Source organism: Hyperoodon ampullatus (genome assembly GCF_949752795.1).
Source record: "Hyperoodon ampullatus genome assembly, chromosome: 12".
NCBI classification, from domain to species: domain Eukaryota; kingdom Metazoa; phylum Chordata; class Mammalia; order Artiodactyla; family Ziphiidae; genus Hyperoodon; species Hyperoodon ampullatus.
Genome location: NC_136925.1, coordinates 61,710,161 through 61,728,572, shown reverse-complemented (window position 1 = coordinate 61,728,572; position 18,412 = coordinate 61,710,161). Strand labels below are relative to the sequence as shown.

Sequence of the window (18,412 nt, the reverse complement as noted above, 5' to 3'; positions counted from 1 at the left end):
TTAAGAAGAATGCTACTATGAACATGTGTGTACAAGTTTTTTGTGTGGGCATATGTTTTTATTTCTCTGGGGTATATATCTAAGAGTGGAATTGTTGGGTCATATGGTAACTCTATGTAAAACATTTTGGGAAACTACCAAACTGTTTTCCAAAGTGGCTGCACCATTTTAGAATCCCACTAGCAATGGTTCCAGTTCCTCCTCATCCTTGTCAACACTTGCTATTTTCTGTCTTTTTTTTATAGCCATCCTAGTGGGTGGGAAGTGGCATCTCATTGTGATTTTGACTTGCATTTTCTTAATGACTAAAGGTGTTGAGTATTTTTGTTGTGCCGTTTTTATATCTTCCTTGGAGAAGTGTCTATTCAACTCCTTTACCTGTTCTTTAAAAAAAGAATTATTTATTTTTATTGTTCACTTTAAGAGTTCTTTATATATTCTGGATACAAGTCTCTTGTCACATAGATGATCTGCAAATGTTTTATCCCATTTTGTGGGTTGTCCTTTTAATTTCTTGACGGTATTCTTTAAAACAAAAGGCTTTAATTTTTATGAAATTAAGTTAATCTATTTTTTTCTTTTGTCACTTGTGCTTTTGATGTCATATATAAGAAACCATTGCCTAACCCAATGTTCCAGAGATTTACTTCTCTGTTTTCTAGGATCTTTATATTTTTAACTCATATTTAGGTCTGTGATTATTTTGAGTTAATTTTTTTTTAATGTGATGTGATGTAGAGGTCTAATTTTATTCCATTTGCATATGGCTGTCTAGTTGTCCCAGCACCATTTATTGAAAAGAGTATTCTTTCCCCATTGAATGGTCTTTACCATTGTCAAAAGACTTTACTCTTAAAAGCGGAATATATTTATGTCATTTCTCATCTGTTACGTCCAGGATAATAAATTTTTACCAGGTACCTAAGTTTTTTCTTCCCTAAATCCCATCTAGATTTTTATATTGTTGAAGATTTATTCCTTTTTTTTCCATTAACAGTCTTTAAACAAATATTTATTGAATGCATACCAAGTGTGTGTGCGTCTGTGCGTCTGTGTGTGAGAGAGAGAGAGACCATGTGCGCACATGGAGAATACAACAGTGAATAAGAACATCCTATTGTAGGGAGACAAATAACAAAAAAGGAAATAAGATGATTTCAGCAAGAAGTGATGTGAAGAAAATAAAATAAGCCCTTGGGACAAAGAATGAGTGGGGGAAGTTATACTCTAAAGGATGATCATGGAAGGCATCTCTGAGAGAAATACTTGACAAGGAGCTAGTCCTGTCCTGCAAAAGTCCTCATCTAGGAATAAAACTGGCATGCTGGAGGAGCAGAAAGAACACCACTAAGCTTAAGTGGGATAGTGAGCGAGCAAGGAGGAACAGTGTTTCCTGACAAGTTGGAGAGAAAATCAGGAGATCAGGCATGCCTTTTAAAGGGCCTTGCAAGCATGGTAATGTAGGGGAGGAAAAACTTTACCTTCCACCCTTCTAGTTTCTGTGGCTGGTCTAAGGATTAAATTGGCATAGACAGATTAACAGGAGAAAAGATACAATTTTAATTACATACATACATGAGCTCCACGAAGTTAAGATATTCCAAAGGCTGCCAGGTAACTGAGGCTTATATACCATCCTGAGCCTAGAAAAGGGATGGAGAGATCTGGGGCTTCAGAGGCAGAATGCAATTCAAGGGAAGGTGAGAGGAGGAACTGGTTAGTAGACAAGGTTACCCTGCCATGCAGATAAGTCTCTCAGGTGAAAAAGTTGTCCCTGATGATAGCTCTTTTCCTGGTATAGTCGATCCCCTTTCTAATGTATTGGGTTGGTCAAAAAGTTCGTTCAGATTTTTCCATAACATCTTAGGAAAAACCCGAACAGACTTTTCTTTTTTTGAGAAAGGCCAGTGAACCTTTTTTTTTTTTTTTTTTTTTAGCACAACTAACTGTATTTATTTTTGGCTGCGTTGGGTCTTTGTTGCTGTGCACAGGCTTTCTCTAGTTGCGTCGAGCGGGGGCTACTCTTTGTTGCGGTACGTGGACTTCTGTAGTGGCTTCTTTTCCTGCGGAGCACGGGCTCTAGGTGTGCGGGTTTTAGTAGTTGTGGCATTCGGGCTCAGTAGTTGTGGCTCGTGGGCTCTAGAGCACAGCCTCAGTAGCTGTGGCACATGGGCTTAGTTGCTCCGTGGCATGTGGGGGTCTTCCCAGACCAGGGCTCGAACCGGTGTCCCCTGCATTGCAGACGGATTCTTAACCACTGCGCCACCAGGGAAGTCCCCCGAACGAACTTTTTGGCCAACCCTATATGTTTCCCTTACAAAAGGGTAACTTCCACTCTGTTTTCAGAACTCCTGTGTCTGAAGTTTCTCAAAGTAATCCTTATGCCAAAGAGACATATTTTGGGGTGGTATATTCTGCTGTCCTTCTGTAAGGAGTTTAGGATGTTGATTTAATTAGAGAAATAAGTGATTAAGATGTTAAGCTAGAGAGAATGTGAGAACAGATTTTAAAAGGAGAGTAAGGGTCTCAGTTCAAGAAAGAGGAGATTGTGGCCTGGACTAGGACGGTATTAGAAGATAAACTGAGGCATATTAAACATTTTAAGAGGGTTTTTTGGAGCAAAAAATGATTCGAATTGGGCAGGGCCTAGCCAGAAATCATTAGAAGCATTTCACCAACAGGAGCTGGGGAAAGACTTCTATAGAGAAAAGGAAGAAGCAAAACAAGGAAATTATTGATAGGCTATAGTTTAAAGCCTAGTTGGCTGTTGTGATTAGTTGTCCTTAGGTTTCAATTTTGCAACCTTGAAGTATTTACAGGCTTAGATTTTGTGGTCATAGGCTACCCTGGCATTAGTGCCACCTCAGTCTAATGGTCCCCTAGATTAATTAGCTTAACAATGGTAATAATGGAAATGCAAGCAGTGGACAGATTTGGGATATATTTCGGAAGTAGATTCAACAAAACTTGGTGATGGATTAGATGTGGTGTAAGAGAAAGAAATTAGAAATAACTTCTATATTGCTGCTTTCAGCAGCTGTGTAGATGGTAGCAGTGCTTTTTAATGAGGTGAGGAATACTGGAGTGGAGTTTTCAATATGACTATAGCTGAGAAGTAAGCAATTGGATATATGAGTCTTAAGCTCAGGGGAGAAGTCAGGGCTAAAGTCCTTTTTGTTCTAAACTGTCAGATATGATAAGATCACCTGGGGAGAGATTATAGCTAAATACCTGAGGCCCTGGTCCAGGAGAGGGTATGTCAGAAAATCCCAGAGGAAGTATTTTAAGAAAGAGGAGTGATAAACAGTCACATGCTACTGAGAGAAAGAGTAAAATGAGGACAGAAAGTAGGCACGGTGGTGTCCTTTGGTTACCTAGATGAGTGCTGTTTCAGTAAGTGGCTGAGACAAAAGCACAATTGAAGTGAGTTGAAGACAGATTGGGAGAATATAAAGCAGAGAGTGTGTAGGCCATTCTTTTAAGACATTTTAACTGGGGAGCAGAGAAGCAGCAACTGGAGGGGAACATTAGATGGACAATATTAAAGCATATTTATTTGTTGATGGGAATAATTCAATGGTGATGGAGAAGTTGATAATGTCCCGTGGAGGTGGTAATTGCTGGACTCAAGTCCTAGAAAATGTGAAAGGGGATGTAATCCTGAATACCAGTGGAGAAACTAGCCTTAAGAGAAGGGCGTTTTCATCCTTTCTGATAGGCAAATAGGTAGAAAGTATGGGTAGATGCTCAGATACAGATTTGATGATGGGAAGGTAAAAGAGTTCTCTCATCTGATTACTTCTGAGATAGTAATTGGTATTAGACGTCTGTTACATTGCTCTGAATTGCAGTAGCCCTGGACGATTTACACATAAATTTATAATTTACAAATTTCCTTGCACTTTCCTTTGTTTAGGAGTGGACTGAAGCATACCAGAAATGGTATGAGTCTATTTCCGTTAAGCTTTGTATGATTCCTCACAAGTGGAATTAGTCTGTTTTTCTCATGTTCTCAGACATATTTATTCATACCTGGCATGTTATATAATTGGGCTTATTCTGCCTTAAATTGTAATAAATTTTGCCTGTCTTTTCCAGAATTAAATTATGACTTCCCTCAGGGAGGAACAACGCTTTTCTTTCTTCCCTCTCCCTCCCCCTCCTCCCCTCTCTCCCTTCCATCTTTCCTTCTTTTTAAATTTTACATGGTATTGCTTCCACCTCTAATCTTTGCACGTCTGAATTTCCACACGCCTCTGTAAGCTTCTGGGAGCCAGGGGACTTTATCTTTTTTTTTTTTTTTCAATTATTGATATCATCTACCCTAAATGAATATAAATGTAACCAAGCTAAAGTTTATTCAGGAATGCCGTAAAGGTGAAGTAATGATCTGTAGTATAGTTTAAACTATCTTGGAACATATTATTCACTGAAAAATAAAAAGTTTAAAAAAAAATAGAGACTCCAATGAAAATAAATTTTTAAAACTCCTTTTAAAAAAAGTATTTTGACAGTATTTGGAAGACTGGCTTGGCTGTAGGAGTGGTACAGGCTACAATAGGCCACGAAACGAAATTATGGACTTTTGTTACTGGATATCTTAGAAAACAGGAAGAACCCTTGTTTTAGGAAAACCCAGTTTTCCTCCTGTCTCCCTCACTCTCACACTCCGACATTGCTGACACCAGAGGCGGCGGGGTTTCCCTCATCAGGCAGTTCTGAGACACCAGCTGGGTGAACTGCAACTTAATGCTGACACTGTCTACCTGAAGATATAGCATCAGATCCTACAAATCAAAGGCTCAGTCGCACAAGCCTTTCCCCCTCACCCCCCTTCAGGCACCAGTTGCGAGTCCAGGTTACTTGTGCTTCTGACCAATCAACTAGACATCGAGATTGCACCCACCCCGCTCCTTGGGTTTGATTGATTTGCTGAAGCAGCTCACAGGACTCAAGAAAACAGTTTACTTGTTACCTATCAGGTTGTTATAAAATGATATGATAAAGGATGGACGTGCAGGTGGAAGAAATGCATAGAGCAAGGCATGTGGGAGGGGGCGTGGACCTTCCTTGCCCTCCTCTGGGTGTGACATTCTCCCAGCACGTCCCTGTGCTCATCATCCTGGAAGCTCTGCGAACCCCATATCATCGGGATTTTTACGGTGACTTCAGGTAGGCATGGTCAGTTATTAACTCCATTTCCAGCCCCTCTCTCCTCCCTGGAAAATGGAGAGTGGGCCTGAAAATTCTAAGCTTCTCATCATTTCTTCATCTCCAATCTAGAAGCCCACCAAGAGTCCCTTCCCTAGAACAAAAGACATTCCTATCACCTAGGAAATTCCAAGAGATTTTGGAGCTCAGCTTCAGGAACCAGAGTCAAAGATAAAATACGAGGACAAGAGATGCTCCCAGTGCTCTTACCACTTAGGAAACCACAAGGGTTTCAGGAGCTCTGTGCCAGGAACCAGGGGCAGAGACCTATATGTATATATTCTTTTCTATTATTTCACACTCCTGTTTCTAGAGTTAAATAGGAGTATTAAACCATGTAAATTAATGAGTTTCTTACTTTTAAGCCCATTATTCTGTAATTCTTACCATCAAAAAGTTACTTACGGGCTTCCCTGGTGGCGCAGTGGTTGAGAGTCCGCCTGCCAATGCAGGGGACACGGGTTCGTGCCCCGGTCCGGGAAGATCCCACATGCCGCACAGCGGCTGGGCCCGTGAGCTGTGCTCCGCAACGGGAGAGGCCACAACAGTGAGAGGCCCACGTACTGAAAAAAAAAAAAAAAAAAATTATATTTGAGAAGTCTTAAATACAAATACCACCTTAATTTTGGGTAAGGTTTTAAAACATGCACTGTTTTCATATGTATTAATGCATTTGACTTCTGTGTAGTTCTTATTAGTGCTATACCAGCCACTTACTAAAGAAAGGTAGACGAAACCTGTTCCTTACCCTCAAGAAGATTACAGTCTGATGGATGATAACTAACAGTATAAGTAATCGTACTAAAGTGTTACCAGTGCCATAGTACTAGAAGATGTGGGGATAGTGGAGAGACAAAGGAGGGGGAGGTAAGTTCTATTGGGAGAGTCTGAAAGGCTTTTCGTACATGATATAATACTTGAGCGAAAGCTTGGAGAAGGAGTTGGTATCCACAAGAAAGATGGAGCCAGGAAGGAAGCCCATTCCAGGAAACAGGAACAGCATGAACTAAGTCACAGAGACATGCAACAACCTGGCATGTCTGGGAAGCTGTATGCAATTTGTTGTAGCTGGAACATAGAAGATGGAGCAGTAAGGTGGGAAAGCTAGGTAGTTGTTATAATATAGAAAACTTTGTATGCCATACTAAAAAGTATGGATTTTATCCAGTGGAACAGTTGATGATGGGTTTTAAACAGAAGTGTTGCTCAATAAAATTAGCATTTTAGAAAAATCATCCTGGTAGCAGTATAGAAGAAGAATTAGAGAATAGACAAGAGATACAAAAACAAATCAGGAGACTATTGCAGCAGTAACACTAACTGTGGAGGAGGAGTGGGGTCAGATGCCAGAGCACCCGATTGACTTAATGAGTGACTCTGTGTGAAGCATGAGGAAGCAGTCCAAGGTGATGCCCATCTGTCTGGCTGGGGCAGCTGGGGGGATGGTGATATCTTTCCCTGAGGAAGTGAACAGCAGGGGAAAGGTTAGTTTGGTTTTGAACTTACCAATCAGAAGAGTTTTATTGGGTTGGCCAAAAGTTCGCGTTTTTGCAAAAGATCTTGTGGAAAACCCCGAACGAACTTTTTGGCCAACCCAATATATTGAAGAATCATCAGCATAAAAGGTAGATGAAGCAGTGAAAACAAACATTACTGCCCGGGATTACCGTGTGTTGTGAGGGAATAAGAGGGCCCAGTGGGTCTAGCAAACAACACTGATAGGCAGTGGCAGGATCACCAACAGAAAAATGGTTTCCCAGAAACAGGAGAGTTACTGACAATGTCAGCTATCTCAGAGGCCTAAATGAATCTGCTAAATTTGATCATTTGAAGTCCACGATGACTTTAACTTTGGTTTTAGTGTTCTGATGGATAAAAGCTTTGTTGTAGCTGCTTGAAAGTGAATGGTTGAGGTATATGGATAGCAGTTATGTGCTATTTTTCAAGAAATTTAACTTTCAGTGAAGCATAAGGAAATTATGGAATCACAGTGAGAATTTGTTTTCTTTTTATTTATTATTATTATTTTTTTACAACTTTATTGGAGTATAATTGCTTCACAATGGTGTGTTAGTTTCTGCTTTATAACAAAGTGAATCAGTTACACATATACATCTGTTCCCATATCCCTTCCCTCTTGCGTCTCCCTCCCTCCCACCCTCCCTATCCCACCCCTCCAGGTGGTCACAAAGCACCGAGCTGATCTCCCTGTGCTATGCGACTGCTTCCCACTAGCTATCTGTTTTACATTTGGTAGTGTATATATGTCCATGCCACTCTCTCGCTTTGTCACAGCTTACCCTTTCCCCTCCCCATATCCTCAAGTCCATTCTCTAGTAGGTCTGTGTCTTTATTCCTGTTTTACCCCTAGGTCCTTCATGACATTTTTTTTTTCTTAAATTCCATATATATGTGTTAGCATACGGTATTTGTCTTTCTCTTTCTGACTTACTTCACTCTGTATGACAGACTCTAGGTCTATCCACCTCATTACAAATAGCTCAATTTCATTTCTTTTTATGGCTGAGTAATATTCCATTGTATATATGTGCCACATCTTCTTTATCCATTCATCCGATGAGGAACACTTAGGTTGTTTCCATCTCTGGGCTATTGTAAATAGAGCTGCAATGAACATTTTCTATTTTTGTACTAAAGTAGAAAGATTTATGCTTATAGCCTTTAGACAAACAGCCAGTAGAGAATTTGGAAGTAGAATTTGGAAGAGTTTTAAGGATATCCCCAAGGGGACAGCTGGAGGGATTAATCTTGAATGGAAGGGTACCTCTTTCTCTGACATTAGGAGAAACAGAAAGGTAGGTGCAAGAGGTATGTTCTTAGAAGTGAGGATTTCGGGGGGTCCAGCACCAAATTTTCTCTCTGGAGTCAGGAAATACACTAAGAGAGAAAGGAGGTAAAGGTTTGCTACTGCAAGATGCATCGAGGTAAATTGGCTTTCCCTAAGGCATATTACTACTGGATAAGTGGTCTGAACCAGGACTAGATCTTAATTTTGAGCTTCTCACAGAGGAATATATCAGTAATCTTTGAACCACCAGTCCTTGGTATATGTATCAAGGGCTCAAAAAATCTTGATTAAATATTACAAAGTAAAACTTTGTTATGACTGATCCCAATTAGAATTCTAGTTTAGTTAATACAGCATTGGTGAGCTGATTTGGGGGAGATTTTCTAGCACGTTACCTCACTGTAAAAATTTCTCTTTAATTAACAGTGTTTCTTTCTAATCCCTCACTTCACTGTCCCAATTTGCAAGGAAAATATCTGGGGCCTAGAGATCATGTTGTATTTCTCTTTATGACACCATAGCCAACTCATTTCTTAGGTTTTACTAACGTAGATATCACAGAAATGTAAGCTGCTTTTAAAACTTATATTATGAGATATTAAGAGACCTACTTTAGATAACTTGAATCTCACTTTGGCTCAAGTTTTCTGTTTAACTTGTTTTGTAATATTGGGATTTTAATTTTTACAACACACATATAACTTGCAACAAAACATTTCCTACGTACTGCCTAGGTTTTTGAACTGTCTTCAAATTAAAGTATTATCTGCGTTGTTCAAATTTAATTCAAAAACTAGACAGTTGTCTGGAGGACGTGGGACAAATTTGTTAACATAAGCATATAGACAGTATTAATATCTTTTCTGTTATCATTTAAAACCATTTGGAGTGTCTTCACAAGTTGAAACGTTAAAAACAGTTCTTCAGGTGAATATAGCATATAAAGTCAGCTGAAATGATTAGACTTGTAAGTGTATACGGAAATCAGTGTTATATATCTCCCAGTGGTTTTACAATTTAGTCGCTAAAAGGTAAACTATTGCTGGCCTGTTTAGTTTTGTGCATTCAATTTTAGGTTAGAGCAATGACTTTTTTAACATGAAAATTAACCCCCTCCTAGAGAATTAGTATTTGCATATTTTACACAAAACTGTTTATACCCAGAAAGAGTAGGCAAAACAGTTTTGTGATTAACTTGGCAGTTCTAGGTGTTTTTTTTTTTTCTTTTTCTCTATTATGAATTTCATTAAATTTTTATGCTTTTCTTTTTACACAGTATGGAGGTATTAAACTGACTTTGGCCGACTGTGGTTTTTGCATGAAGCAAGCAGAAAAGTGTGTTGTAAAAAGGGGATAGATTGTTGTAGGGTAGACTATCTTAGCCAACCTTTCTGTTGTTGTAAAATTATTAAGCAATTCTTTTCCACAGCATACATTTCAAAAATAGATATTGCTTCACTGTATTTAATGGTTGTTATTATTTTTCTTCCTTTAAATGAAGTAGTGAATATGTGTAAGCTAGCTATGAAAATACTTGGAGTTCTAATTTCAAATCACTATAATAATTAACAATTACCCCAGCCTTAGAAACTGACTTATCTGCTCTGTTAGGTTGCCACTTATCCCTTCATGGACATTCGAAATAGTCTCTAAGAAATGTGTCCAGAAAGAGCAAATTATAAAAATGCTTAGGAAAAACATGTGATAGTAGATTATAGTTGGGTTTTTTTTAACAGCATTTTACTTAAAAAGAGTGACAAGTCTTTCTGTTTGAGTGGAGGCATTTAAGTATCCTCTTCTAGCTTTCTTGGTATCCATTTTTGTTTTAACACAAGTAAATTAAGGCAGATTGTGTGTGTATGTGTGGTGTGTGTGTGTGTGTGTGTGTGTGTGTGTGTGGTGTCCAGCATACACCTGTTCTTTTGCACCAGATTTCAAAATGCTTTGTTTGACACATAGGATAAAAAATTTTAAGAACACAGAAGTAAAACTGAAAAATGATTCTAAAAAGAGAAGTGGATTAAATAGTTAAGTGATAAATATGTCATTTTGTATAGAGTACTTCCATTTAAAAGCATAGCATTCTGAAAAATTTACTGCATCTTCTTACTGCATTACGTATTTTTAATTACCCTTACTTGTAGTGATTTTAATGATAACTAATATTTATATAGCACTTTATTTGTATAGCACTTTAGGTTCCCTTTACCAACGTACTTTGTTTAATCTATTTCATATTTAATATGTTATTTAGTGCCTTATGGTTAGCCTATGTGAATAGCACTTTATAATACCAGTTCATTGTTACTGCTCTTCAGGCACATTTCCTTTGAAGCATACGTACTATTTTTATTATCTCATTTAAAGATGGAAAATGAAGTTCGATGATGTTAGGTGATTGCATTGTTACTTTAGCTGTTGTATCAATATAGTCAACTTTAATTTTGGTCAGTGTTTAATAATGGCTCCTTACAGAATTTTTCTAGCTGGATAATTTTTCTTAGTATTGATGTAGTATTTGACCCCATCTAACTACTTTGAAAAATATTTTTATTTTTTTATAAGATGATACCACAACAGTTTAGGAACCTTAGAACTATATTATCATCTGGTCTTAATTGACTTTTTCACCAAATTATCTTTCCTTCAAGAGAAAAACTTAATCTAAGATATACCATTTACTATCACTGTTTGAAAGAAGGGAAGTATTTACAAACATTATGTAAATAATGAGTCAGATAAAGGGTATGTAACCACAACCCAGTACTATTGTATACAGAACACCAAAAGGGAATTTTTAAATACTAGTACAGTAGAAGTCCTCTGTGTAGTTTTGATTATTGCAAAAAAAGAGAAAGGAGCTATTTTCATCTACTAATATTTACATACCATAAACTATCATTTAACAGTTAATTCACAGATTACTTTTGAAACTGTTTCAAATTTTTTCAAAATTAGATCACATTTTATCGTGCTTTTTGAAAATGATAAAAAGAATAAGATAAATGAATGGTTTATTAATAATGAGTGACTAGATCACTGCTGAAATTGTTTGAGTTACAAAGTGAATTTATTAATTTACTAAACATTTAAAACTTTTTTGTGACATGTATTTTTCTACAGTAGCTGTAGTTATAATGTTGCACTTGTTATGCATTTCATTTCTGTGAAAGCATTGTACTCAGACAACTATAGTAGGATTTTTGTGTTGTAAAACATTGTGTTTACTTGCAGAAATTTTGCTTGTTCATTATTTTAGTTGTTCTTTGACATTGTCTTAAGAATGAGATTTTTTGATGCAGTGGAAACTATTTCACTTGGCAAGTTAGGTTGCAGCTGTGTTATCTATGTCACCATGATGTATATAAACATGAATATTACAGGTGTTTTCTGTGCAGTCTCTGAAAAGGAAGTACCTGCTATTTCAAAAATGCTAAAGAAATGTGGGTGTGAAACATTTTAACCTTTTCTTAATTGAAAGCAGTCAAGGAGTCAGTTTTATTTTTCACATTTTTTTTTTGCCATAACTTTTAAGACCACTCTGAGTTACTAATAAAGTCAATTCCATGATAAGCAAATGTGTTTTCAAAGTAAGGCAGATTGACTTTAATATAGTTACACTTTCACTACCACTGTATTCCTTCTTTGATAAAAGCTATTCTGTAAAAACTTTAAAGTTTTGTAAACTCTTAAAAACTAAGCGTATAAATCATTGCCACTCCTTTCAACACGTGTCCTGGTTTGCATTGTAAGGAACTATTTCTCATCCAGTTTTTGCATCAGTAACCCAGGAAATTACGCTTTCGTTTCTGATTTGCCTTTCCTATTACAGGTTAACAAAAATCTCTCATTTACTTCAGTATCAGCCTCCGCACAACAGTCGAAGTCAAAACAATCAAACATGCTGGACGCTCATCAGATTCTGCGTCAATTTGGTTTCACTCAAACTGGTGAGCCCCTTTCTTGCTTTAACTGTTCTTTCAATGTTCAGATTCTATTTTTTAATGGATATCATTTATTTCACTTCAGAAATCTATCTCGTAGCATTGTAATGGTCAGTTTTCACACATGATGAATTATATTCCAGCATTTTTTCTTTCTAAATTATTTCAAAAGCAAATTTGAATTTGGTAACTTTATTATTATTTTTTTACAACTTTATTGGAGTATAATTGCTTCACAATGGTGTGTTAGTTTCTGCTTTATAACAAAGTGAATCAGTTATACATATACATCTGTTCCCATATCCCTTCCCTCTTGCGTCTCCCTCCCTCCCACCCTCCCTATCCCACCCCTCCAGGCAGTCACAAAGCAGAATTTGGTAACTTTAATAGTAGACACTCCCAACCTCTATTCTATTGAGCAGATAATAACTTAAAGGTAGCAAAACGTGTGAGTTTTAAACATGTATAATATGAAATCTGATTCAATTTCCCTGGGGTAAAGGAACCATAGTTTATGGATAATCACATTTTGTAATTCATTTCAAGGAAAGCCCAGATAAAATGCATTTTGGCAGAAACAGAATACATCCTGCCAGTACTATCGTGTTTCTTCAAAATTAGAAAATTAAGAAAATATGCAAAGAAGCTAGTTATTAAAATGTATATCAATCACAGAGTTGAAATGAACTATACAATTGCAAATTTTTAGGCTAATGTTTTAAATTAATTTGTATAAGGTTTTCAGAGGATATCGAAGAAAAAGCATCTAGGTGAGAAATGTGTATTTTTGGTATTGAAAGATGACTATTTCTATTCATTAGCTTTAGGTTTTTTATGGTATTTTTTCTGCTATTGAAGTCTTTTAGAAAGATGAGACAGCTCAGAATAACAAAACAGTTGTCTTTGACAGAGAGTTATAAGAAGAGGAAGAAACTTGAGCTTGAAAAGATCAACATACTTTATTTAGAAATTTAGGAACAATATTACTTTTCTACTTTGAAGGTATTTGGAGTTTACATATGCAAGTTATTTTAATATTGCTACACTTTAATATCACTGAGTTACGTATTACAGTGGGAAAATACTTGGTTCAGGAACTCTTATGTTCAGTCTGGCTGTGCCTTTTATTATCCTTATTACCTGCAAATGTTAGAATCTTCATTTTAAAACTAGAAATGATGTTTGCATTATATATTGTTGAAGTTCAAATCACAAAGCATGTATGAAAGCACTCTATAAGCATAAGATACTATATGAGTGTAACATACTTATATTGTAAACAGGGTGAGTGTGTACATTAGCTTTGAAAATACTTTGAGTTCTAATTTTAAATCACTAAAATAATTAACAATTATCCCAAACCTTAGAAATTTTAGATTTCTAGTGTTGCAGATACCGCTAGAAGTTAGAGCAATAGCTTTGTTTGTTCTTGTGTACAGTGGGGGGCCCACCGTGGCTGCTCCTGTAGACACATTCTCTGCACCCTAACTCGATACTTGGTTTGCCTTCAGACCGATGACTAGGAGGGAGGGAACCTGTCTCCACCACTTGATCCCTATCTTTCTGCTGAGGTCTAAAATTCTTCCAGGAACAAATCTTTCCTTCCACATTTCAGGATTAAGGGGATAGAACATAAATGTCTGATTGATTTACCAGATTGATTAAAGTTCATTCAAGTAGTGTCTTAAGTTTATCAACCAACAAGGTGTAGATAATGGATATAAAATTGTTTTTCTGTAAATGGAAAGAGCAGAGAGGATAGATAGGAAGGCCTTTGAAATGGAAGCGAGATTACCACTGTGACAGATAAAGACTAAAGATAAAGAATAAAAGGAAAGCCCAATATGATAAAGGCAAGTCTTGCAAACTTCACAATTATACGTAGGATTGGCTCCATTTACCTTCAGCTTTCCATGGCCATATAGGCCTTGAGTGGGCCTTTTAAATCATGCATGTCCCTTGGTGTGTGCACTATCCCAGGAGCATTACCACTAAGCCATGTAATACATGGTAAGAATGCTTTGCTTGATTTTTAGTTATTAATATGCTTGACCTCATTTTAAGGCATATCCTTCCTATAAAATTTATTGAGATATTGCTGTATAGAAAAGTTATAAAAGCAGACTATGTAGTCCTTTGCAAAATGGCCAAATCCATCTTATTTATTAAGAAGCCAATCTTTGTGGAAAAAAATCCTGCAGTAGGAAACAGGTGAACTAGTTTCTACACCTGACTTCACTTCTGAATGACTATAGAATCTTTAGTAATTTCTTCAGGCCTCAGTTTTCTCATCCCTGCAGGTAAATGAGGGCTCTGGATTTGGTGAGTTTCTGTCTTAAAAATTCTGTGAGTCTATTCAATATTCAAACCAGTTTTAAAAAGGGAAAAATAGTTAAGTGTTCTTGACTGTACAACTAATCTATTAGAATCTGAAATGAAGGACTATGGAAACAATGTAGTAGGATGTTTAAAAGTAAAAATCTTACTGAAAAGCTATCAGCTTTTGGCTTTGTACAGTATAAAGAAAGACCATTTACACAGAACTAGTCAATATGGGCCCACTGGCCTTCATGCAAGAGGCTTAAGAGGAGGGGTTGATTTGATATATATTATATATAAGTGAGTTTATATGCTGGAAGACAAGACCCAGAAGTGCATTTACGGTCTGCTGTGACTTCTATTGACCTTATTCAAGGTGAGTTCTGGGTAATGGAGACTGCTAGAAAAGTAAGACTTTCTTTCTTCCTTGGTTTGTATTCTTCAGAGTTTCTAGAATACTATCTTTATTCATTCTTAAATCATTTTAAGTGGCTACTTTGTTTAAGTCCCTTTCTTAAGGATATGGACTAAATATGGCAGTCTCTGCCCTCAAGGAACTTACTGTCTGGTTGGGAAGACAAATGAGTATGCAACAAATTATGTCAGAGTGTGATAAATTCTAAAATCACAGTATAAACCAAGTGTCACTGAAATATAGAAGGATAAAGCAGCTGAGCGATTTCTCACACTTTACACGTCCACGCAGAACTCTTGCCCCCAAACAGTTCCTCCACTTCCACTCCCCCTGCCCCACACCAGGTCTTCCCACTCAGCACTCCGGCACATGTACCCAGTCATTTAGGTTGAACCAGAAGCCATTCGGGATCCCTCTTCTCCCTCCACTTCCCTGCTTTTACTCCTGTCCCTTAGCTTATTCTCCCCACAGCAGACAATGGGATTCTCTGAAAAATAAATTAGGTCCTGTTACTTCCCTGCTTAAAACTCTTAAATGGGTTTCTGTGGCGGTCAGAATGAGTTCCAGAGTCCTTATAATACCTTCCGAGGTCTCGCCTCTGTCTTTGTCATCGGCCTCATCAGCAGATGGGGCTGCAGGAGGGCACGCTGAGCCGAGAGACAGGCAATTAAACAAACAATTGGAAGCGAGCTTGACTTGGCTAGGCAGTGGTTTGAATCTTAGGTTAGCTGGAGGAAATGGTGAGATGGATGTGTTTAGGAAGAACTGAGTTGCAAAGTAGATTGGGGTCAAACTGTGCCCTACTGAGGAATGCACATTTTATTCTCTAGATAAAATAGAGCTATCCAAAGGTATGAGGATGAAAGAGAAATGATAAAGTATGTTTCTAAAAAATACAGCTCGTGTCTTAGTGAGAGATGGGTTAGAGAGGAAAAGAGCTGGGTACAACTTTTATTAGATACTTATTTTAGGAACTGTTCATTAGGCTTTTGCTCTAGGTTCTTAATGAACAAAATAATAAATCAGCTAAATTTATTAAAATTAAAACCATAAATCTTTTCTGAGTAATTTGTATAAGAAAGAAAGTTATAAAATTATATTTGTCAATTATACCTTTATAAAGCTGGGGAAAAAGGACATTTTAATTTTAACATTTTAGGTTAAATTGTAGGTTATAGTTCATAAATGTCTCACCATATGGTGAACATGTTGTACTGCATCTCAAAACTGTTTCCACACTTCCTTAGTATAATGAAGAAAATCTATAAAACAACAACAGTAACTCCTATTTGTATCAAAATTTATTTATATACATCTTCATTTGATCCTCAACAAAACCCTCTGAGAAGTAGGGTAAACATTAAAATCATAGAGTGTAAACTCTTTTGAGAGCTGCTAGGACCTTAAATCTTTGACTGTCAATCCCTTTACCGTGAAACTGAGAAGCAGAAGGGCTGACGTGTCAGAGTTCACATAGCTAGTGGCATTTTTATCTAGAGCAAGATCTCATCGCTCCTAGCTCAGTACTTCTCACCCTCACCATCCCACGCTGCCTCTGCCTTTGGCTGGAGGGGGGCACTAGTTCAGAAGTGAAGTGGACCCTCAGTGAGGCTATGCCTAGAGCCACTCCTTCATTCCTGGCCCGTTGTCCTCCCACTCTGCCCAGAGGTCCCTCTGGCCACAGGCGTGTACTTTTCTTACTAGCATTGGAGGTGTGTGATATATTGCAAAGTAATAACCTGGACAGTACTATTTGGAATAGGTGTAGTTGTTAAAACTGAGGTGTCACGAAGGTATTTTCTAAGAATTAATGAAGTTATCTTTTTATCTGACCTTTAAATATAATTCTGTGTTCACCAGTTATTAGATTTCTTAAAGCCTAGTTCCAGTGAAATTGTGGTATTTAGTCACCAGTCAAATCAAGAGATTCTCTGCAGAGAAATTTTGTTCTGAGATAGTTGGTCTGAATCCCAGATCCCATTCAACTATCTTGAGAGTCCTTATTATATCAATAGTAGTAAATTTTAACATGTGGATTATTCAGTAATAAAATCAATCACAGTTATGAGGGTGGAAGTTAGAGGAAGTGCTTATCATCTTTGCATGACTATATTTGAAGGACAGCATCGTTCATTTTTATGTACTTAGTATATCTTTTCACAGCATTGCACTGAATTTAATTCATATTAATAGGTAAGTAGAGGCGTGAAAAATAAAATGATTCATTTTTATTAATATGACTATTAATGTAATCTTTATATCCTCTTTTTAAATTTATTTATTTATTTATTTTTGTCTGCGTTGGGTCTTCATTGCTGTGCATGGGCTTTCTCTAGTTATGGCGAGCAAGGGCTACTCTTCGTTGCAATGCGCGGGCTTCTCATTGAGGTGGCTTCTGTTGTGGTGGAGCTCGGGCTTTAGGCACGTGGGCTCAGTACTTGTGGCACGTGGGCTCAGTAGTTGTGGCGTGCAGGGTCTAGAGTGCAGGCTCAGTAGTTGTGGCGGACAGACTTAGTTGCTCCGCGGCATGTGGGATCTTCCTGGACAAAACCGTGTCCCCTGCACTGGCAGGTGGATTCTTAACCACTGCGCCACCAGGGAAGTCCTATATCCTCTTTTTTAAATTGTAGACTTGGAGTTTGACGGGGTGGCAGAGTGTGACTTGGTTTTTAAAAATGATCAATAGCTTCCGTCTTCTCCATATTTTGTTTGCACTCTCCATTAGATCATGTAAACATATACTAATGTTTTTTCCATATCCTAAACAGTCAAGATATTTGACTTAAACAAAATCATAAAATAATTCAGATGACTTCAGTATTGGTTGAGAGGTCTGTCAAGTTAATTTTTGTGCTTCTACATGTTGGATAATATTTGAAAAACTGTATCTTTCCGTTTCTTTTGCATATCTTTGCCAAGTATACACTTATCCCTTGACCAGTTCTTAAAATTAGGAGCTATTTTTCCAGTCAAATTTTAGTTTTATTGTTTTTACAATGTCAGTATTTCTTAAGGTTTCAACCTTTTATGGAGAAGTGCAAAACTTTTTAAATAATGTAACTGAAATCTATTATTTATGTGTCATAATTTCACCAGAGATTCTGTGATATCCTTATATAAACCCATTGTAGAAGGTAGATTACATGTAAGCTGGAAATATGATGGTTCTTATATTTCAAAGGGAGAAAAAGAAAACATTTAGGCAAAAATTAGGTTAGAATAACTCAAACACAGGTGATGGTAAAAGGGGGTTTCCGTTTTAAGGAAGGCAAAATGAGTTCAAAGACTTTCTCATACTATCAGAATTGGCAGAGTTTTCTGTTAGTATTACTTAATGAACTTTAAACTATTAATTGAAAAAGAATGTTTCATTGAATTCTGATTTCAAACCTCCAGAATTACAAGACTTCAGTTCAGGTGTGGGATGAAAGGAATTAATTCACTACCAAAGATAATCTACAGAATTAACTGATTATCTGTAGACACATGTCCTTAAATGAGCTTAATGATGCTAACCAACCACTCTTCTGAATTCAGCACTTGTGTGTTTTGGTGAAAAAAGTCCTAAACCTGGGGTCAGAAGGCCAGAAGTGTTGGGGCTGAGCTCTAATTCTGCCACTTCCCAGCTGTTATCTTGGGTAGTTTCTCTCTGCCAGTACAGTGTCTCTACTTTCTACTTAAGATGAATTTTCTACTTCATAGAATTGTGAGGGT

General features: G+C 37.1%; 1 protein-coding gene across 1 annotated transcript in view; it reads left to right on the top strand.

The window, feature by feature from the left end:
* Positions 1–18,412, top strand: part of AHI1 (Abelson helper integration site 1) — a gene marked incomplete at its 3' end in the record, with an annotated part of 214,518 nt that overhangs the window by 78,009 nt on the left and 118,097 nt on the right. The window contains 1 exon segment of the mRNA XM_079716741.1: positions 11,853–11,970. Coding sequence (XP_079572867.1) covers positions 11,853–11,970 — 118 coding nt within the window.